This window comes from Canis lupus, chromosome 2, assembly GCF_048164855.1.
Source record: "Canis lupus baileyi chromosome 2, mCanLup2.hap1, whole genome shotgun sequence".
Taxonomy (NCBI): Eukaryota; Metazoa; Chordata; class Mammalia; order Carnivora; family Canidae; genus Canis; species Canis lupus.
The window spans coordinates 53,732,035-53,754,419 of NC_132839.1; the positions used below are offsets into that span (position 1 = coordinate 53,732,035).

The 22,385-nt window shown below is 47.9% G+C and overlaps 1 protein-coding gene across 3 annotated transcripts; it reads right to left on the reverse strand.

Annotated features, from left to right (window-relative positions):
• Window positions 1-1,420: 1,420 nt before the first annotated feature.
• Window positions 1,421-22,006, reverse strand: RLBP1 (retinaldehyde binding protein 1). 3 transcript variants are annotated; one of them, XM_072799742.1, is made up of 11 exons: window positions 21,846-22,005; window positions 21,484-21,596; window positions 17,965-18,223; window positions 12,611-12,762; window positions 10,303-10,392; window positions 9,922-10,050; window positions 8,261-8,465; window positions 6,423-6,601; window positions 3,304-3,462; window positions 2,281-2,391; window positions 1,421-1,979 (listed from the first exon to the last, which is right to left on the reverse strand). In XM_072799742.1, the coding sequence occupies exons 5-11, from the start codon at window positions 10,312-10,314 to the stop codon at window positions 1,821-1,823; spliced, it is 954 nt and encodes a 317-aa protein (XP_072655843.1). In that variant the 5' UTR covers window positions 10,315-10,392; window positions 12,611-12,762; window positions 17,965-18,223; window positions 21,484-21,596; window positions 21,846-22,005; the 3' UTR covers window positions 1,421-1,820. The 3 variants fall into 3 exon arrangements, with proteins under 3 accessions (XP_072655843.1, XP_072655838.1, XP_072655847.1); XM_072799737.1 differs by lacking the exon at window positions 12,611-12,762 and having other exon boundaries at window positions 21,846-22,006; XM_072799746.1 differs by lacking the exons at window positions 17,965-18,223; window positions 21,484-21,596; window positions 21,846-22,005 and having other exon boundaries at window positions 12,611-14,299.
• Window positions 22,007-22,385: the final 379 nt, after the last annotated feature.

The window sequence follows — 22,385 nt, forward strand, 5'->3', positions numbered from 1 at the left end:
CTCAGTCTACCAACACCTTGACCGTAGGGTCACCTGTGCTCCCCATCCTGGCCAGTGCAAGTCTCCATTCTCTGATCACTTGACCCCTTGGCACCACTGCATGGTGGTTCATGCCCTCATACTTGAAGTATCTTCTTAGCTCCAGATGTTCTAGGAGATGCCCTGGGACACAACCAGAGTAGCTTCACTCTTAGGCTTAAATACAAGAGTTCCATGTAAGATTTGATTTGGAAAAGGGGACCCTCACTTTCAAAGGGGTTTGAAGAAAGAGTTTGAGGGAAATCCTCACTGTCAAGCCTCCCACACCTCCACCCACGATAATTTGCTTCGATTCCTCCTCCAGCTCGGAAGCCCTATGTAAATATCATTGATGACCATGGACTGTCAACTGTGGTCATTATTAAGAAGGCAGCTACCTGGATGATGAGCATACACTGCAAACCCTAGAAATGAAAGAAAGGATATAAGAAATAAATGCACCTGTGTGTACACTCACACTCACGTGTACACACACAGACCCATACTGGAAACCAAATACGAGGACTCTGAGTGAATCAGAAAAATATCTGAAGGAGTGAAAACAGATGGTGTCTGATTGAATCTACAGCCCAGGAAAATAGCTGAAGGTCCTGCCCCAAAAAGTAGATGCAATATCAAGGGTGCTTCACACCCACCTAGGATGATCACTGAGGATCTGGATGGGTGTAGCCAGGCCAGCCGGCCCTCAACCACCACACTAGCCAGGCTATAGGAACAAGTGTGTGCCCCCAGGTGGGCAAGGCAGTGGAGGATCTTGGGAGAAGTCCCTGGCAATGCCCACGAGCCCAGGGCCAGCAGCCAACCTTTCTCCAGGAGGGAGAAGGGTGTTCAGCACCCAGAGGCCTCTGAGAGGAGTCTCACAAACAGGAGCACGCTCAGGGAGGCCTGGGTGGCTCAGCACATGACTTTGGCTCAGGTCATGTTCCCAGGGTTCCTGTAGGGAGCTTCTCCCTCTGCCTATATCTCTGCCTCTCTCTGTGTGTCTCTCATGAGTAAATAAAATTTTAAAAAAGAAACATGTACAGCTGGAAAGTCAACTTTTATCACTGTAAAGACTGAAGACAAAACTTTCCCTGGCTGACAGTAGGATGAGCAGGCTAGGAGATGTCATCTGTACACCTAAGTGAAGCTACCAGTCAAGGAAAGGGGTCTAGAGGAGAGAGCCTTTGGTGGAAAGACCCCAGGTAGGAGGGGACACAGCCGCAACCCTAGGAATGGGTCCAAGCCCCTGGCCATCGCTGCACAAATCACACTGCGCCCAACTGAGAAGACAGGTCACCCCAAAATGGAGCCATTTCGAGGCCACTCCCACCCCAGAATGCCACGTGAGAAAGCCCTCCCCTGCCTGCTGGCTGCCAAAATTATTGTGTTTGCCAGATCATTTTGTAGCCACTCTCTTTTATCCTTTTATTGTATTTTATTGTGTTTTATTTTGGCAGGGAAGAGACCTTTAAATCAATCTCTTTGCCTGTTTTCACAGACCCTAAGAGCTAAAACTGCTAGAGAGGAAATCAAGAAGATGACAGTCTTTGAAACTCAATCCCACACACAAGTCCTAAACCTCGAGGCAGTAGGAATATAACTGCCCCCAATTATTCTTGTTCAAGAAAACTCCCCCTGTTTCACTGACTTGGGAGGAGAGGGACACCTGAACTCATCCAAGTGTAGGGACGTTCAGGGGGGCCACAGCCACCTTAGACAGTCCTTTTCCCAACTTCTGGTCCAGGATGACTGAGGAGAGCCTAGAGATGCTAACTACAGGGTGATGGCAGGAGACACCCTCAGAAGGCTGTGTTCTCAGCTTGGGCCCGGGGGCCAAAGAGCTGCTCAGCAACCACCTTGCCATCATACTTGGGCAGTGTGCCCCCAAAGTCAGCGGGCAGTATGTCTTCATCAATCTCCTGGAAGAAGCCAGAGAGGTCATCTCCATGGACAAAGACCTGCAGGGAAGGAAACCAGGGAGACAGAGCTGAGTGGGGAGTGCCCTGAGGAAGAGGGACGGAGGGGAAGGCCACAGCATGCCATATCTGCCTGGTGGTGTCCATCTCCACCGTCCTCCATGTTGTGCTGTCACTCCGCTCAGAACCATGGACAGAGCCCAAGGAGGGCCTGAGTGAGGTCCCTTCCTCCTTTCACCATCATCCCCTCCTTGTCTCACGAACTCTTTCCTCTTACACGCTCCCATGCCCCCCACTGGCCAGATAATCACTGAGCACCCTCCCGGTGTGGCCATGCACTCACTCTTTGGAGCAGCTTGTTCTTCAGGAGGGGCTTGACCATGTTGTAGGTGGTGGTGAAGTACCATGGTTGGTGAATGAAGTGGATGGCTTTGAACCGCGCTGGGAAGGAATCCTACAGGGACAGAGAGTGCCCCACCCTGTGGCCCCTGTGGGTTCAGAGGCTCCCATTCACACCCCCATTGCCTCTCCCCATGGCTCCAGGACACACTTGTCTCCTCACATGGTTGCCCCAAAGGATAGCCCACTAGGAGTTCCATCCCTGGGCCAGCAACTGGGGAGCTCTGGCTTCACCAAGGCTCCAAACTGCAGGGAGGAAGCCCCAGGGGCCAAGCAGCCCAACCCTCTCCCTGCCGATGCCTAATACCTCGCCATTAAGTACAGTGAGGAAATGAAATGGGAGCCTTGCTTGGTTTTTAGGTGATGGAGCTTTTTCAAACCAACTTGCCTGCTGACTAGACTACAATTATTATAGAACCCAGGGACACTACTGTCACACATCACTGTCCTCCAACATCCCTTCATGACACCCATCTCACACTCCTTTCCCAGGTATACTTAAAGCAGACTTTCTGACACATCAGTATATGCAGGAGTGAGTCAGGGACGTTAGCTATAATCCCTTTCCTGAGACAAATTCACATTCAAAGAGAAGAGGATTCCAGGTCAAAAGGTGTAGGCAGGGAAAAAAAAAAAAAAAAGGTGTAGGCAGGTTCAAGTCTGACCTCTGCCACTTTAGTTTTATGACCTTGAGAAGTCACTCAACTCTCTGAGCCACGGTTTGAGCCAAGGTTTGTAAAATGAAGCAGGGAAGAGGGGAGAGTCTGCTCTCAAGGAATTAAACAATGAATACGAATGCTTGGCACACTGTCGATCACCATGCAAGTGTTTGTGGTTTGCTCATTATGGTGCTCGGCGGTCTGCTTCTCGGGTCACTGCCAGCACCATTAAGCCGGGAACCTGGGCCCAGCTTCCCAGCCTCCTGATCTGTGAGAGGCTCCTACAGAACTGAGTGCTAAGGCCTCACCTGGAGCATGTCCACCATCTTCCTGAGATCGGAAGCCCGAAGTCCAGCAGCCTGCTGCATGGTAAAGCCCTTAAAGTTCTCAATAATGCAGAAGCCATTAATTTGAGTTTCCTCATTCTCTAGTAGCTTCTCCAGGATGAAACAATATGCCTGCAAGATCTTGGATACAGAGTGAACAGGTTGTAAGACTCAACATGCAAAGATAATTGAGGGGAGAGCTAACTAGTACATCCCTTACTGGAGGAAACTTGTCATACTCTTTAAACTGGGACATTCCACCTCTGTGGATGTGCCCCAAGAAAATAACCTTGAGTGTCATATCCATGGTTAGAAGCTGGGGTGTTTATCCCTGTACCCTTATAATAGTAGAAATGTTATAAGCAACCTAAATGCTCAACAATAAGGGACTGGTGAAATTATGGTACATTCATGCCATGGAATATTCTGGAACAGTTAAAATGATATCTATACAATGATATAGGAAAATATTTATTCATGATATACTATGGTAGGGTATGATTCCATTTTTATAAGAAAAAATATGTGTAGTGTGCACGTATGTGCATGTTTCTTAAAAAGAGTGGATTGGAAGGATGTCAATGGTAGAAATCTCTGGGTAGTAGAATTGTAGATGATTTTTAATTTATGATTTTTTGCATTTTCTAATGAGCAGATACCACTTATGTAATAAGAAAAATATTTTTATTTTTTTAAGATTTTATTTATTTACTCATGAGAGACATAGAGAAGCAGAGACATAGGCAGAAGGAGAAGCAGGCTCTCTTCGAGAAGCCTGATGCAGGATTCAATCCCAGGATCCCAGGATCATGCCCTGGGCCAAAGGCAGACACTCAATCACTGAGCCACCCAGGTACCCCAAAAATATATTTTAAATAATCTCTTTTTAAGATTTTATTTTTGGGGGTGGCTCAGCTGGTTAAGTGTCTGACTCTTGATCTTAGCTCGGGACTTGATCTCAGGATCATGAGTTCAAGCCCTGCATTGGGCTCCACACTGTGCATGGAGCCTAATTTTTTTTTTTTTAAGTTTTGTTTCTTTTTTTAAAGATTTTAGTTTTAAGTAATCTTTACACCCAATGTGGGGCTCGAACTCACAACCCTGAGACCAAGAGGTGCTTGCTCCAACTAAGCCAGGCGGGTACCCCAAGAAAAAATATTGTTAAGTCTCTTCCACAAACACACACATGCACACACTCACCCCTCAGTCCTAACGCCAGTATCTTAGTGTAAAACACCATAGGATGTTGGCTAGCTCCAGGACCATTTAACTCTCTCTTAGAGATATTAGCCAATGCAACCAAGTTGTTTGTTTGTTTTTTTTTAATTAAGGGCATAAGTAGAAAAGGAAAAGAAAAATTGCCTTTTATATTTATATAATATGTTAGCATTCTTGGAAAACCCAAGAGAATCTACTATAAAACTAACATAAATAACAAAATAATTCAGGATATTAAATCAATATTCAAAAACAATAATTTTCATATATACCAACAATAACCAATCAGGAGATACAATGGTAGAGAAAACCCCATTTACAGCTACACTTAAGACAAACTTAAGGAGAAATATACATAATGTTTGTGAAGAAAATTTTAAAGGCTTCTAAAAATTTAAAAGTAGGGGGCACCAACTGACTCAGTGCATAGAGCATGCAATTCTTAATCTTAGGATCATGACTTTGAGCCCCACATTGGGTGAAGACATTACCTAAACAAATATTTAATTTTAAAAATAATAAAATAAAAAAATAAAAGTTCAAAGTAGGCTTATAAAAGGGACTGCACCCCTCGTCTGTGGACAACATGGCTGGCCACGGATGTTGCATTCGTAAAGATGCTAACCTCCCTCCAGTGTGTTCCCAATAAAAATACATTTCTCCTGGAGCTAGACAAGTTAATTCTCAAGTCTATAGGGAAAAGAAAAGTCTATAGGAAAAAGTGGACAAATAAAAATAGCTATAAAAGCCCTGAAAAAGTGGAATAATAAGAATAGAATTAACCCTAATATATTAAACATTCTACACAATCTCTGTAATTGAAACAGTGTGGTATTGGAGCATGAATCGACAGAGACCAATGGCACAGAATACAAATCCAGAAATAGACCCAAATATATATGAAAATATAGACTATGATAAAGATGGCATTTCAAGTCATTGGGGGAAAAGATGGACTTTGGCTCAGGTCATGGTCTCAGGGTCCTGGGATTGAGCCCTGTGTCTGGCTCCCTGCTCAGCAGAGAGCCTGCTTCTCCTTCTCCCTGCTTGTGCTCTTTTGTCTCTCTTTCTTTCTTTCTCTCTCTCTCTCTCTCAAATAAATAAATAAAATCTCTTTAAAAATTAAATGCAGAGACCAAAAAATACAAAAACACTAATTCAAAGGAATACATGCACCCCTATGTTTACTGCAGAATTGTTTACAATAGCCAACCTAGGGAAGCAGCCCTAGTGTCCAATGATACACAAATAGATATAGAAGATACGTAGATACACAGTGGAATATTATTGAGCCATAAAATAGAATGAAATTTGCAATGGCATGGATGGAGCTACAGAGTATAATGTAATGCTAAATGAAGTAAATCTGTCAGAGAAAGACAAATACCATATGATTTCACTCATATGTGGAATTTAAGAAATAAATGAGCTAAAGGGAGAAAAGAGAGAGAGAGGTAAACCAAGAAACAGACTCTTAACTATAGAGAACATACTGATGGTCACCATAGGGGAGGGGGTAAATAAGTGATGGGGATTAAAGAGTATACTTACCATGAAGAAAAAAAATAACATGACAAAAAGAAAAAAGAAAAAAGTCATATGCTCAAATAAATAAATATATACAGAGAACTCAGGCTGCTTAATGGGTTGAAACTTGGGCTTTCCAGAATCTCTCCCAACCCACCGTCTATTAATCCCCGGGCTCTGTGTCACTCTCAGCCTTCAGCACTGGCAGGACTGACCCACACCTCACTTCCACCTGGCGGGGGTACCAGGGAGCAACCAGGTATGGGCCAGTGGCCCCCCTGTGAAGCTGCTGGGTCTTCTGGCCGCCCTGGCTCACCCTAGGAACTCCCTGCCTGGGAAGGTCAGCCCCCACTGACCTCATCGAAGGTGATTTCTTCGGAGTCCCAGTTCTCGATGTTGAAGAGCATGACCACTCGGCCATACTTGTCCCGACTGGGGAGGACCCCAGGATAGCCGGCCTCGACGGTGCAACGGACAGCCTCCAGGGACAGGCTGTCGAAGAGCTCTGGGTACTGCAGCCGGAAGTTCACGTAGCCTGGCAGGAGGAAGGCAGAGGAACTTCTCAGGGAGCCAGCCCATCTGGGGGTGGCACAGGGTGAACTTCCAGAGACCTGGGCTCCTGCCTGGCTCCTCCACATGCATCCTATGTATCGTGACTGAGCAGGATACGCAACCTCTCTGAGCCCCTTGTCACTTCTCAAAACACAGGAGGATACTATTGGCCTATCTCACCAAATTGCTGCAGTAATCAATGAGATTCTAGGTATGAACATCATTTGTAAATTGTGCATGCAGGAAATGTAATCCTAAGTCTAAGGATGATTATTACTTGTTATTTTCTCTTGCCCACAGGCAGAGGCGCGGGCTCCCCAGGTGGGCACAGGGTTAACTGAGTAGCGGTGAGAAGACCCCAAGATAAAACCCCAACTCGAAGCAGAACACAAAGGCCCTTCCTGATTCCAGAAGCACTTCTATCACCTACAAACCCACCCTTACCTTTCCTGAACAAGTCTGCTGCCTCTCTACCCTTGAACTCTAGAGGAACCAGGCCCAGGACAGGTGTTCGGGGAGCCTTTGCCTAGGAAATGCCACTGACCTCCTCACTGTTCCTACTGCACTCTAGGTATACCCCCATCACCTTGCTGTTCCCTCTGCCCTACTGTTCTTCCCTCAAGATACCTCATTTCCTTTGCATTTTTCTTCAGAAGTTCCCTCTGCATGAGAGCCTTCCTGGCCACTTTACCTAAAACTCCAACCTCTCAGTTCCTTACATCCACCTCCTCTATTTTTCCTTGTTATCCTTCCTTTTTTTTTTTTTAATTAAGATTTTATTTATTTATTCAGGAGAGACAGAAAGAGGCAGAGACCTAGGCAGAGGGAGAAGCAGTCTCCCTGCAGGGAGCTGGATGCAGGACTTGATCCCAGGACCCCAGGATCACAACCTGAGCCGAATGCTCAACCACTGAGTCACACAGGTGTCCCTCCTTTCTTACTACCAAACAGTCTATGTAATTGTATTTTATTTCTCTGGTTTATTATTTCTGCCGTTAGTGCATGAAGTCCATGAAGGCAGGCAGTTGTTGTCTGCTTTGCTCTCTGCTGCATCCTTTGACCTAAGAGTGGTTGGCACAGGTTGGCTGTGAATTAACATTTGGGGAAGGAAGGAAGAAGTAAGAAAAGGAGAATCGTTAGGCTGTGGAAGACCTGTTCGGACACCCCTTCTCTCACCCCGGCACCAAGGCACCAAGGATTGGATTTCCTCAGGAAACTTGTCTTCAGCCAGACAGCAGGGCCTGGGCAAATCTGTCCTCAGGGCTCCTTCCCAGGGCTGGCACCATCTCCAGTCTCACTCTGCATGAGGTTTTAGGTACCCGCAGGGCCTTGGGCACACACTGCCTTTCCTGCAGCACTCCAGCCAAAGCCTAGGCTGGGCAGGAGCGGGGTGGGGACCGCTCTCCAGGACCAGGAGATAGAAGGGAGCCAGACCTCTAGGAATGTGGAGGCTGTTTAGTTCACAATCCATGTTTCAGGTAGGGATAGGGAGGCTCAGAGAAAGTGACTCTCACAGGGCAGGGAATGAGCAGGAATGGAGGGGACGGTCTGGTCAGTGCCTGGGTGAGAGTCAACGCCATTCCCACCACCTCTGCGCCCGCCCTCCAGCCTTCAGGAGGCCATCCCTCAGTGCCAGCCTCACCTCGAAGCAGCTCGTAGGCACGCCCCACATGGAACTTCCGCGCGCGGATGAAGCGCAGGAAGAAGGCACTGTCCCTTCCCTGCACCCTCTCAGCCACCGCCCTGGCCAGCTCCTGCCCGGTGGCAGCCTGTGCCTGCACCAGCTCCTGCAGCTCTCGCACCACCTCCTCCCGGGTCTCCTCCCTCTCGTTCAGCTCGTCCTTGGCCTGGAACAGGGTGGGATGGAGGCAGCAAGTCATTGGCAGGTGCACGGGTGCAGAGCAAGACGCACAGGCTGGCTGGCCACAGGGTGGAGGGTTGCCTCTGGGGCCATCGCTCCTTGGCCCCCAAGAGCAGCATCTGCACTGGCAGCACCTCAGGCCACCAGTTACATTTGCAGAAAATTGGGTCAAACTGCCTATCCTGGGTTTGTTGGCCAGAGACCTCCAAAGGTGTAAACGTTTCCAACGACAATAGCCTCTACTTCCTGGAGCCCTTACATAGCCCTCTGCTAAGGCTTTTATTTTTATTTTTTTTAATTTGTATTTATTTTTGATAGTCACACACGGGGAGAGAGAGAGAGAGAGGCAGAGACATAGGCAGAGGGAGAAGCAGGCTCCATGCACCGGGAACCCGACGTGGGATTCGATCCCGGGTCTCCAGGATCGCGCCCTGGGCCAAAGGTAGGCGCTAAACCGCTGCGCCACCCAGGGATCCCCTGCTAAGGCTTTTAAATACCTCAGGCCACAACCTATCACCATAAAGTGCTTATTTACGTCGCATTTCTCAGGGTGAGTAGACTAAGACACATAGCGGGGAAGGTGACCCAGGCAGGAAGGGGCAGAGCTAAGGCTCACACTCAGGTTGGACTTTCAATCACTTCTTTCTGCAGCTTCCCAGGCTTGATTCTGATCTTTTCAAAAACAAAGATACCCCCAAAAACAGTAGCCTGACACCCACCCCTGCCCTAGAGCCTCATATTCCTTCCCTTGGCTGGGCCTGAAGAACCCTTCCCCAGGCCTCAGGCAGCTCTGTCCTTGGGCAGCATGAAAGGGGAGAAGGCAAGGAGGGGGACTCAGGTCTGGGAGAACTCAGCACTTTTCCCTTGAGATGCATAGGTTAGCAGAGATGGAACCTAAAAGCCCAGGCTCAGCTAAGCCCTAAGACAGCTCTGCCAATTTCCACAGAGCACAGTCTGATCCTCTCTGAGCTTGTGAAACAACCTTCTTTCAGAGGTACATTAGGCAAGACCCAGAGAGGAAAAGCAACCTGTTCATGGTCATACAGCAAGTTGAAAGTTAGGTCTGATTCTAGAACTCGGCCTCTTGCCTATCCAATGAGGGCAGCAGCTAGATTCCTGTTCCCCTGGGCCACTTGCAAACCAATGTTCCCCATATTTGAATCTAGGATGAGCCCTTGTCCAGGGGCCCTACATCCTGGCATTGATAACAAGGGACTCTGTTGGTGCTGTAGTCTTGGATTAGGCTGGCCTGGATGTCTGGTCAGCCCAGGAGGTCATGGCCCTGGCCTCCAGGATGGCCCCTAGAATAAGCCAGTCCATTAGGTCTAGGATAGCCTAGAGCGCTGGGACTGGACCCGTCCTACAGGAGAGAGGATGCTATCAACATCCCCCCCTTGTTAGCCTGCCCTAGCCACCCCTCCCCACACCATGGGCCACCTCACCTTCTGTAAGGTATGACGAGGGAGCTGGCTGCAAGGGCCAAAGACAGGCCCATGGTCCTTGGTTGTAAGCCGCTCCAGCTGGGCACGGAGCTCCTGTTCCTCTTCAGGGACCACACGGAATGTGCCCACCTAGGCAGAGAGAAGTCAAGAAGAAGCAGGGAGAGCCCCCATCAATCCAGTTAAATGGGCCTGCTCAGACCTTAAATTAGTACTTTTGTGCAAGGTCACTGTTAAGCCTTCTCCCTTTGGGTGGGGTCATGGACCACAGAAATGTTGTATGAATGGGTGCACATAACCCGAGTGGACCAAACAATAGAGAAAGGGGAGGTAGGGAGGGTGGGAAGGTAGATGGAGGGGAGACCAAGGCACAGGGATACTCACGCCTTCTGACATGCTGCCTCTGGGAGACTCAGAGTCCTCAAAAAAAGAAGGGCCCCGCTTTGGTCCTGGCCTCTCCAGGCAGCCTCCTCCCTAGGGCAAGAAGTCAAGGCTGCAGTGGTCTGGACAGACCATTCCGTTATTGTCTCAGAACAGTAGATCTCAAACTTTTGAGTTCATGAGAATCACCCGAGGAATCTGGTAGAAATGCGGGTGCCTGGGCCTGCACCCTGTGACTCTAAGTCAGGAGGTCTGAACTGGGGCCCAGGGATCTGTATTTTAAAGCAGGACCCCCAGATGGCCCTGAAGAAAATGATCCTTGGGCTACACTTTGGGAAACACTCCTTTGAGAAGGAATACACACAAAAATACTGCAAACCTTTGCTCTTAAGGTAAGGTGGTCCAACCAGGGAAAAACTAGCTTTGGCCTCTATTCTGAAGTTACATGATCACTGCAGCGTAAGGCAATCCCTCTCCTCCTGTCTGTGGCCTTCCTTCTTTTTCCCAAAGGGGGATCTCAGAAACTTCCCAGCCTAGTGGATGGCCCCTTCTCCAGTGCATTCATTCTCAGGAGGGGTGATGACTAGTCACATAAACAATTACTGAGTGTGTGTTCTGTGCTTTGTGATGTACTGGGTAATTTAAAATCCGTATCTCAAAAAATAAATAAATAAATAAAAATAAAATCCATATCTCAGAGCCAGAGCTGGCATTATTCTTCCCATATTACATAGCAAGAAGCAGGTCCCAGGGAGAATAAGTGAGTTGTCCACTGTCACACAACCAGAAATAGCCAAGGATCAGGCCTTGAGCCCAGGCTGTGACTTCCCATCAGCACTGAGACCCAGTTCTTTGTGGCATAAGTTGGACCTGGGTTCAAATTCTGTCTCTTCCACTTGCAAGCTATGTAATTTAACCTGAGTCTTGGTTGTCCCCTGTAAAAGGGAGGTGGAAGGAGGGTAATGAAGGTTAAATTAAATACTGTGCACAGAAGCAACGCTTGGCCACCAGAACAAATCTCACCCATTGCCCACATGACAACCTGCTCAACCCACTGTGTAATTTTGGAGACAGCTCTCCTGTTTCCAGATTTTTTCCCCTCTCTTGCCTAAACATCCCTTTTAAGGGGCCATCACCACCCTGCTCCTGTCTCTGACCAGGTTTCCACTGGTGTCAGTTCTGTCACCTATTCACTGTTGATGAGCAGCAAAGTTGGGACTTGAACCACCACTTTGACAGTTAGAGCCAAAACCTCTCCAGACAAACTCCCTAGGGAAATGGGTGTTGCAGAAAACCCTTTAGGGTCAGAGAAACCTGGGTTTGAACCGAGAATTGTCACTTACCACTTGTATGACCTTAGACAAGTTATTTAACCATTCTGAGCCTCAGAATTGGTCATAAAAACTGTACCTACCAAATAAAGTTGTAATGAAGATCCTACCATTTTTATAAGGTACCTAGCACAGTGTTTTGCTCTAAAACATGACTTCCCTTCCCTTTCTTAGCATCAGATTGATCATTACCCTAGTGTGCCCAGAGAGACTTGGAGGATCCCAGGGAATATCTGAGGATCTCCTAATTCCCTGTCTCTCCCACTTCCCAAACCCAGCCAGGGCAGGGAACCCACCAACAGGAACCAAACCTAAGCTTTCTCTCTGGCTGGCAGGAAGTTTTCCAAATGTGTGGATGCAGAGATGGACTGCAATACTGATGTGGCCTCTCTTACTTGGGTTTTGCTGGAACAGGAATGGAAAAGCTGATAGAATTGTCTTGAGCTTAGATGAGAGAGATAGTGGCTAGACACCCTCAGCCAGTTAAGGCGATCATTAGGACAAAATAGATGGTTAAAATCAGTACAGCAGCTCTTTTTAAAATATGCCCAATCTAATTAATTTTGAGTTTTTAAAATACTGATTTACGAACCGTATACAGTGAAAAAACATTTACCCCCCTCCATTGCATACTGAGGCTGTTCCGTGCCATCTAAGGATGCCCAATAAAATACAGAAAGCCCCCATCCCACATCCATTTCAGATGAACAACAAAAACCTTGGAAGTATAAGTATGTCCCATGAGACATTTGGGACATACTTACACTAAAAGAAGTCTTTATTCATCTGAAATTCACATTGAACTGGATGTCCCATATTTTTTATTTGCTAAACCTGCCATCAGGGTTGATCTAGCACAACTTGGAGAATGGCCAGTTGGTGTCAGTTTTACAAGCAGCCTGGTATGTGGTCTCCCCACCCCCAACTCCTCACCCCAGTCCTGGGCTCCCTGGCCCGGCAGACCCCTGCCACTGACTTACCTCCCAGCTCCTCCTTAGGGCTACCTGGTGCCTGTGTCCTCCTCCTCCTCCTCCTTGTTGGGGAGCCTGGAGGTTGCCTCCACTGGGGGCGTGGTCCGATCAGCAGGCTGGGATTAGTATGTCACAAGGAAGTTCTCAAGGCCCACAATTTCCTGTTAAATCAGGCTTACAGGGAGGCCCAGATTGGGGCAAGTGAAGCACCAGGGGGGAGAGGGGATCAGCCTGGGCCTGGCTGCAGCCACCTCAAAGCCCTCCTTTGTGTACTTCTGCTCCCAAGTTCCTGCTCAGCCATGTGGAAGCCCAGCAGTGGGGGTGGGAGGATCTGGGCCAGTTGCATTTCCTCCTCCTTGCTCTCTCTCTCATTGCGAGGTGGGGGGTGGGGGGGGTCTGAGAAAGCACATCCCAGGGTAAGACATGCAAGAGATGGAGGGAAATTTTACATGTGATTGTGGATGCAGTGGCAGCTGTGGTAGCCTGTCACTCTTCTGCTGTCGTGGTAGGTGTCACCTCCACAGTGAGTGGGGCCAGTTGGTTAAGGCAGAGTGGGAAGAGGGCAAGACAAGCCAAGCCACCTTCTAGGCCACCTTCTGCTGGGGAATCAGACTGCCCACTTTCAAGTCCTAACTCCAGCACCTTCTAGCTGTGAGAATTAACTTCAACACCCTGACTCAGTTTCCTTCTCTGAGAGGTAGGGATAATAAGAGGACAGGCTCATGGCTTTAGTAAGGATGAAAGAGCTTAGCTTAGCGCCTGATGCTTAGTAAACGTAAATGCTCAGTAAATGCTGGCATTTACTCCAAATACACAATCGATATACATCTGGGTGGAGGGGACCCATGTTTTCCAACCCTCAACCCAACCCTCTGTAAAACCAGAAACCCCTCTACTGCCCCTCAGCAAGTGACTTCCCAGTCTCTGCTTTGGTATTTCTCTGCTCAGGGTCAGGGAGGATGTGAGATGATTACTTTAGGGTATTCTTCCTCTGGGATTCCAAGGGCAGGGAGCTCCCTGTTTTTACTACTGGGCAACCCTCCTTGTGTTAAAACTCATCCTTGGTCTGACCCCCAAGCAGCCTTCTCTAATGTCACCCTTGGTCCTGATTTTGCCTCCTGGGGGCATCTGGGACAGGGTCAAGATTCTGTGCACAGGATGTTTTCCAGAATCCATTCCCAGAAATGCTTTTTGGTTTTCCCCAGAAATAGTTCTTAGTTTTCAACCCATTCCTACTTGGATGGGTTTGGTATCCCTTCACTCTCCTGTGCCCTCTCCAGACGTCCTGGGGCTTATGAGAGTGTCACTGAGGGGCAGCCCCTGGGAGCAGTGCCTGACTCCCACTTGTCTCTCTAGACCCCTTCCTCTAGAGCAGGCCACAATGCCTGGGCTTGGATCTTGGGGTGCAGCTAAGTAACCTTGAGCTCTTTCCTTGTGACAGCCCCTTCCCTGGGCTTCTGCTTGGGGTGCTGTCTCACTTTTTGGGCTGTTTCCCTCCCAAGTCCTTCCTGGAGCTGGAGAACCCCTCATTTCTATCATTCTGCTCCCTGGGGGGAGCATTATCCAATACTGAAGCCACTAGCTGCATGTAGGAATTTAGCACCTGAAATTAGAAAATGGCACCAAAGAACTAAATTACAATCTTAGTGAACTTAAATTTAAATTAAAAAGTTGGTACTAGGTCCAGTTGTTGGAAAATTGCTAAGTACTTTTGGAATAACTTAGGTGTATGATCATACTTTTTTAACTATAAATACTGTGATCAGCTATTTCTGATAAAAAGTTCAACATAAGGTGTGCTGTAAATATAAAATATCTACTGGATTTTGAAAACTGAGTACCAAAAAAGGGCATGAATTTTTTTTTGGATTTTTATTTATTTATTTTAGAGAAAGAGTGGGAGAGAGTATGTGTGCACAAGCAGGGGGAGGGCAGAGGGAGAGAGAATCTTAAGCAAACTCTCTGCTAAGCACAGAACCCACTCAGGACTTTATCTCAAGACTGTGGGATCATGACCTGAGCCAAAATCAAGAGTCAGAGGCTTAACCAACTGAGCCACCCATGCACCCCAGCATAAAATTTTCTTATTAAGGATTTTTACATGACTTAGCATTCTGAAGTGGTAGTGCTTTGGATATATTGGGTTGAAAATATATTAATTTTAATTGTTTCTTTTTCCTTTTTTTATGTGGTTATTAGAAAATTTAACATTTTTCTAATTTTAATGACTTCCGTTGTATTTCTAATGGACAGTGCTGGTCAAAACATTGATACTCATTGAGTGTAGCTTGTAGACCAAGGAGTATCAGCATTGTTTGGGAGCTTGTTAGAAATGCAGAGTCCCAGACTCTTCCCCAGACAGGCTAAATCAGAATCTGCGTGTTAACAAGGACCCTCCCCTGCATCCCCCCGCCCCCCAACCCCTGTGATTCCTACACACAGAAAAATTTAAAAGGTTCTGCCCATCTCCCCCTCCTGCCTGTGCCCAGCATAGTACATTGCCTGACCTCTCATGTCCCATCAGCTCTGAGGATTGGTAGGGAAGTAAACTGGGGACTATCCTTGCCACCATCCTCTTCCTCTTTGGGCAGGCCCATGGTGGACTGGTTGAGGGTGTAGGAAGCAGAGAAAGGAGGACAGAATGGGGGATCCTAACCTGATTCTAGGCGACAGTTGCTCTCAGGCCTCTGCTGGACATCTGTAAAACAGTGTCATGGGCTGAGTTGTGTTCCTCCAAATTCACATACTATCCTCCAGGACCTCAGAATGCGACTATTTAGAGATAAGGCCTTTAAAGGGTACCTCAGGGCAGCCCAGGTGGTGCAGTGGTTGAGCATCTGCCTTTGGCCCAGGGCGTGATCCTAGAGTCCCAGGATCGAGTCCCATGTCGGGCTTTCTGCATGGAGCCTGCTTCTCCCTCTGCCTGTGTCTCTGCCTCTCTCTCTCTGTGTCTCTCATGAATAAATAAATAAAATCTTAAAAAAAAAAAAGGTACGTAAGGTAAAATGAGTCCTCAGCAGAGGCTCTAATCTAATGTGAGTGCTGTCCTTATATGAAGAGGAATTTTGGACACAGACAGTTACAGAGGGAAGATGATGTGAAGACACAGGGAAAAGATAACCATCTACAAGCCAAGGAGAGAGGCCTCGGGAGAAACCAGTCCTGTGGTCACCTTGATCTTGGATGTCTAACCTCTAGAATTGTGAGAAAATACATTTCTGTTGCATAAGCTACACAGTCTGTAGTACTCTGTACAGCAGCCTTAGCAAACTAATGTAGATGTGTTAGAGGATATGCCCCCAGGTACTTCACAGAATGTGAGCATCGTGGGAGACCAGGGGGACAGGTGACAGCTCAGGCTGCCCCACACGAAGGAGCCGCAGAAGGCCCAGCACAAGCTACTTAAAGCCAGCTGATGGGGTGCATCATGAGGAACACTCCTGTGCACCAAGAACACTTGTGGGTTAATGGCACAGACCTGACAAGAGAGGTCTACACAGAGCTTTTATGGATGCTTGCAGGCCACGAGGCCCTTTTTAGGAAGCAGAGCTTTCTGTGGCATTATTTTCTGCTCCCAGCCCTGCCTCTACCCTGCCTACCCCCACCCCCAAGAGTCACGTTCTTGTCTAGCTCCTGTGCTAGAACAATAGTGCCCTTGTGTGAAGGGAGACATGCCCTCATTGGCTCAGACACCTGTGCTGACCATGTTGGCAGAAACTGTGGGCTCCCTGGCTCTCTCTCCCAGGCTAGAGGCAAGCAGGGAGGGGGCTCAGATTGGCTGTGCTGTGACGGGTGCCTGACCTGTGTATCTCTCATCCAGTCCTCCCAGATGTGAGGGAGAGAGAATGTTCTCCCTTACAGAATAGGGAGCTGAAAATCAGAGAGGTGGGAGGCCTTGCCCAGAGCTACTTGGTCGGTAGGGAGTGGGGTCCCGGGTCACTCTAAAGCCCTTTTACCATTCAACACAGCAAGGCTGTTCTCCCTCCTCCAGAAGGGAGAATGACACAGGTGCTACTTCCTCCTAGCTTCTGGGGGAGGTGACATCATCTCACTTTCCTGGAAACAGCCCCAATGGGCCAGAGTCTGGTCACTGCCATTCCCTTTTGGCCAGTAATTGTCCTGGAAAAAAGGAGGGCCCTATGGAATGCCCTGGCCTCAACTTCTCCTTTGGAAAATGGGAAAACCCAAGTTGAGGGACATTCTGTACCTTCCCTAAAGTTTCACCATGGTAATGAGAGTGCCTTGACTCTCCCACAAAGCTAAAATGCTGCAGGTCTCCCAGAGCCATGCTCATTCCCCAAAGAAGGGTTGGCCCTGTGGCAGTGGGGGACCAGGCAGCGCCAGAGATGAAAGCAGTAAGGATAAATAAAATCTATCAGTATGCCCATTCAAAACATATTATAAGTTAAATAAGGTTTAACAACATGAGTTAAAACAAACAAGTGCTGTCAGGTAGGAACTTGGCTTTAACTTCCCACCGCCCAAGGAAAGGATGTGTTTGCTGTGGACTGAATTTGTGTCCACCCCCCCCACCCCCAAATCACACACTGAAGCCCTACCCCTCAATATGATAGTATTAGGAGGTGGGGCCTTAGTGAGGTAAATAGATTTAGAGGAGGTGGGGCCCTTGTGATGGGATTCGTACCCTTATGGGAAGAGGAAGAGATACTAGAGTGCTCTCTTCACACAGACTCATTAGGGGAGCCCCTGAGAGGGTGGCCATCTGCAAGCCAGGAGGAGGGTTTGTGCTAGAACCTGACCACGCTGGTGCCCTGATCTCATACTTTCAGCCTCCAGAATGACCAGAAAATAGGTATATGTTGTTTATGCCACCCAGTCTGTGGTATTTTGTTGTGGCAGTATTTGTAGGAGGGAAGCTGTAGAAAGAGAGAAGTTAAAAACTCAGGTCAGAGAGGGGTAAGTGAGAGTGAGGTCCTTACTGAGAAGGTGGGAGGGGGCGGGACTCAATGCCTCAGTAGAGGTACTAGCCCTTGCCTGGGTGGTTGAACACTCTCCCATTGCTACAGGGAGCTGAAGGAAAGAGTTGGTGCTGGTGACAGTTGAGTTTAAAGATTTGGTAGTAAAGGGCAGCCCCAGTGGTCCAGGGGTTTGGCGCCGCCTTCAGCCTGAGGCGTGATCCTAGAGACCTCGGATCGAGTCCCACATCAGGCTCCCTGCATGGAGCCTGCCTCTCCCTCTGCCTGTGTCTCTGCCTCTCTCTCTCTATGTCTGTCATGAATAAATAAATAAAATCTTAAAAAAAAAAAAAAAAAGATTTGGTAGTAAAGCTGAGGTCATTGGTCAGGAGTGAAAAAAAGAGAAGAGTGAAATCATCCTCATGAAGGCAGGAAGGATAAACTTACTAGGGAAGGTTGTAGAAATGTTGAAGGCCCCCTGGAGATCATTTACAGTAGCTTCTTGCAGGAACCCATGAGCACAGCCATGCAAACTGTCCAACACAACCCAGCAGCCCAGGTGTCGCTCCCACGGAGGGAATGGCTGGCTTCATAAAGGGGCAGAGTTTGCCAGGTGGGTGGGATGGGAGGACCGGTAGGATGTTGATGAGTTGTGACTTGGGAGGTGGTGCAGGATGGGGCCAGGAGTGTGAGTGGCTCAGGTGACCTGGATGCAAATGGAGAGATAGGGCCAGAATCAACCCAGAGGCCCTGTGTAAGATGGATGACCACCCCACTTCTGCAGCCTTTCTGTTTCTGTGAATTTCACTCTTATTGATACCTCCTGGAATCATACATATTTGTCTTTTTGTGACTGGCTGATTTTACTTAGCGTAATGTCCTTTGGGTTCATCCACATTGTAGTAACTGACAGCATTTGCTCCCTTTTTAATGCTGAAGATATTCCTTTGTATGGATATATTGCATTCTGTTTATTCATTCACTTTCCAGGAATATTTGGGTTGTTTCCACCTTTTGGCCATTGTGAACTATGCTGCTATGTGTGGGTGTACAGATATGTGCTTAATACCCTGATTTCAATTCTTCCATATATGTATACCCAAATATGGGATTGCTGGAGGAAACTAACACTATGGTGTGTTTCTAAGTGCTAGGCTTTCTTATGTGCTACCATGATTATTCTCTTAAGCAATGTCACCCTTAAATCCAGGCAACTGGAGTTCATGGGCTGGGTAGCTCCATGGGCCTATTAGCTCCCTTCCTAGATGATGAGATCAAGAAGCCTACAGGCTTCTTCTACCCACCAAAACCCACATGCCTTCCTTCAGACCACCCTCTGGGTACCTTCCAAAACATCCCCAAACTCATTTCCTTGCCCTATCAAGCCCCTTCCTAGGTCCACCCTCTCCTGGGTAGGCCAGCTAGAGTGCACATAGGCCCAAAGGGTAGCCAATGTCAACTCTAGGGGTGAAGCATGGTGTGAATGGATCTTCAGGCTGTTTGTTTACATGCAAGCATATGAAGTCCCTCATACTACAGGACCCACTATCCTGAATGATAGGAGGCCTCCATTTGTCCTTTTCTCTGGACTCTGGACTCTTGCAAATATCAGTAGTTATAATGTTATCACATACAAATGTGAACTACTGACAAGGTCTGGAGAACATTTAGTTCTGCTATTGTAAACCTGTTTTTAATTGGCTGTGCGGTTTTTTTTTTAAGATTTTATTTATTTATTCACAAGAGACACACAGAGAGAGAGGCAGAGACCCAGGCAGAGGGAGGAGAAGCAGGCTCCATGCAGGGAGCCCGACGCAGGACCTGGGACTCCAGGATCACGTCCTGAGCCAAAGGCGGACGTTTAACCGCTGAGCCACCCAGGCATCCCTAATTGGCTGTGTTTTCTAAAGTCAGGGTATCACTAGCTGCCCAGTGTAGGAGTGTAGTTGGTTGAAGCAGATGAGTAAGATTCACTGCTTAGGAAGGAAGCCTGCGCCAGGGTGGAAAACATTGTTATTAATTTGAGTCTGTTCTTTTCCTTTGCATATGTAACACTCATTAGTGCTAATGGAAAACACAGATGCTATATTCATGCAACAAGGAGAAAAGACACTGTACTGTCAATGCCACTGGGTAGACACTCAGGCAGTTCAGTAAGTGCACCTGGGATGCACACCTGGAGACTCAAAAAGGCAAATGGGCTGTTTGACTACAGAAACACATAAACTTGTAGCTGTATGGCCCAGTCAGTCCCATAAGCAGCCCAGAAGGGAGGCTTCGTGGGGAGAAGATGAGGTAAAGTCATCTGTTTCCTTGGCAAGCTAAAGGATCCCTTTCAGGAGTCATCTTTCAATTCAGCTGTTGTGTTTTAAGCACATATAATAGCTTTATATTGGCCCAGAAACGTGATAGAAGTAAAAGCTGCTTAAGATGGGTCATAAGCAAGCACCTGGGTGGCTCAGTCAGTTAAGTGTCTGCCTTCAGGGATCCCTGGGTGGCGCAGCGGTTTGGCGCCTGCCTTTGGCTCAGGGCGCGATCCTGGAGACCCGGGATCGAATCCCACGTCGGGTTCCCGGTGCATGGAGCCTGCTTCTCCCTCTGCCTGTGTCTCTGCCTCTCTCTCTCTCTCTGAGTGTGACTATCGTAAATAAATAAATTTAAAAAAAATGTTTAAAAAAACAAAAAAAGTGTCTGCCTTCAGCTCAGGTCATGATCCCGGGGTACTGGGATCAAGCACTGCATGGGGCTCTGCTTCTCCCTCTGCCCCTCACCCTGCTCAATCATGCTGTCTCTCTGAAATAAATGAATAAAATCTTATTTATTTATTTATTTATTTATTTTTTTCGTAAAATCTTATTTAAAAAAAGAAGCGGGCAGCCCGGGTGGCTCAGTGGTTTAGCACTGCCTTCAGCCCAGGGCCTGATCCTGGAGACCCAGGATCAAGTCCCACATCAGGCTCCCTGCATGGAGCCTGCTTCTCCCTCTACCTGTGTCTCTGCCTCTCTCTTTCTCTGTGTGTGTCTCTCATGAATAAATAAATAAAATATTTAAAAAAAATTTTTTTAAGTAAATAAAATAAAAAAAGAAGCATTGGGACGCCTGAGTGGCCCAGCGGTTGAGTGTCTGCCATTGGCTCAGGGAGTGATCCCGGATTCCCAGGTTCAAGTCCTACATCGGGCTCCTTGCATGGAGCCTGCTTCTCCCTCTGCCTATGTCTCTGCCTCTCTCTGTGTCTCTCATTAATAAATAAATAAAAATATTTTAAAAATTAAAATAAATAAAATAAAATAAAAAAAGAAGTGTCATAAGCAAGGAGCCAGTCTGGACAGCTGAGAGGCATCATTCTCTTCCAGCAGCTGTTTCTTCCAGAATTGGCCAAGTAGACCCATACCACCCTGGGGACCTGGGGGGTGGGCGGTGTGAGGAGGGTCAGGCTCCAGACTGAATGCCTCTGATCTTATCATTCTTTCACATGCCATTTGGCAAGGTCCAAATCTGAAGGACTCATCATCACCATTCCCCCACCACCAAACCTGCACCTTTCCCTGTGTTCCCTGGGTTAGCTCCCTGGCAGTATCGACCCACCCTCATCTGTCACTCAAGCCAGAATATTCCTCAGCTCCTCCCACATTTCCCCAAAGCTGGTGCACTAGCTGGACTTCCTAATCTCTCTCACATGTGGTCCACTTCTTTCCTCCTGTCCCCACTGCAACCACCTATTTCCAGGGCAACTTATAGCCCCCTAAAGGGTCCTAGCTTCAGTCCTCTCCACTCCCATCACCTCTTTTTTAGACTCCAGGGCACCCACCAGCCAGAGAGATTTTTCTACAATGTAAATATAGTCACGTCCTTCCACTTCAGCTGTTCTCTGCTACCACTGGTATGAAAAGGACTTCCAAGCCCCTGCCTTCCCACCCCCTTACCCCAAGCACCTTCACCTCCCCAACTAGCCAGGGGCTTGCTCACCTGTTGCTCTCAGGCCCTTTGCACAAGCTGCTCCTTCAACCTAAAATAGACTCTAGATCTGCCGCTCCATTGCTTTTTGCTGTACTGTTGGTTGTTCATTTAACAAATATTTACTGAACACAAAGCGCTTTGCTAAGCTATGCGTTAAATGCTGAGGTTTTGTAGGCGGAAGAACAAAACCAGGTGGGACTGGCCAGGTGGGATTGACATCTTAGGGGTGCTAGGGCACGTCCCCTAGCACAAGGAGTAGGACACTTTCATCTGCCTTCCAGGTGTTTCCAATGCAGACCTGTAGGGGCCATCCTTTGATTTGGTCCCTATCAGCACTGACTCCTAACCAAACAGTAACCAAGAAGTGTTACCCGGTCAAAACCACACGCTAGGGACGCCTAGGTGGCTCAGTGGTTAAGCATCTGCCTTTGGCTGGGGGGCCTGGGGGGGTGATCCCGGAGTCCTGGAATCGAGTCCCATATCAGGCTCCCCACAAGGAGCCTGCTTCTCCCTCTGCCTATGTCTCTGCCTGTCTCTGTGTGTGTCTCATAAATAAATAAAATCTTAAAAAAAAAAAAAAAAAAAAAAAAACACAACAGGGATCCCTGGGTGGCGCAGCGGTTTGGCGCCTGCCTTTGGCCCAGGGCGCGATCCTGGAGACCCGGGATCAAATCCCACGTCGGGCTCCCGGTGCATGGAGCCTGCTTCTCTCTCTGCCCCCCCCCCCCTCTCTCTCTCTCTGTGACTATCATAAATTTAAAAAAAAACAAAAAACAAAAAAAAACCGCAACGTTCCAGCCACACTGCGCACGCTCTCCGCAGTCCCGAATGCGAGTTTGCCTGCTGCGCCTCCCCGCGACTGCGAGTGGGAACGTCCGAGGACTCCCTGCCCCTTGTGCTTTAATGGTACA

Excerpts from the sequence above, each read along its gene's own strand:
- RLBP1 (XM_072799737.1), bottom strand. The coding sequence starts at position 18,006 with ATGATCTCCAGGGGGCCTTCAACATTTCTACAACCTTCCCTA. Across the intron at positions 3,463-6,422 it reads AAGAAATCACCTTCGATGAG|ATCTTGCAGGCATATTGTTT; the intron begins GTCAGTGGGGGC and ends TCTGTATCCAAG. Across the intron at positions 2,392-3,303 it reads AGATGGTGGACATGCTCCAG|GATTCCTTCCCAGCGCGGTT; the intron begins GTGAGGCCTTAG and ends CTGTCCCTGTAG.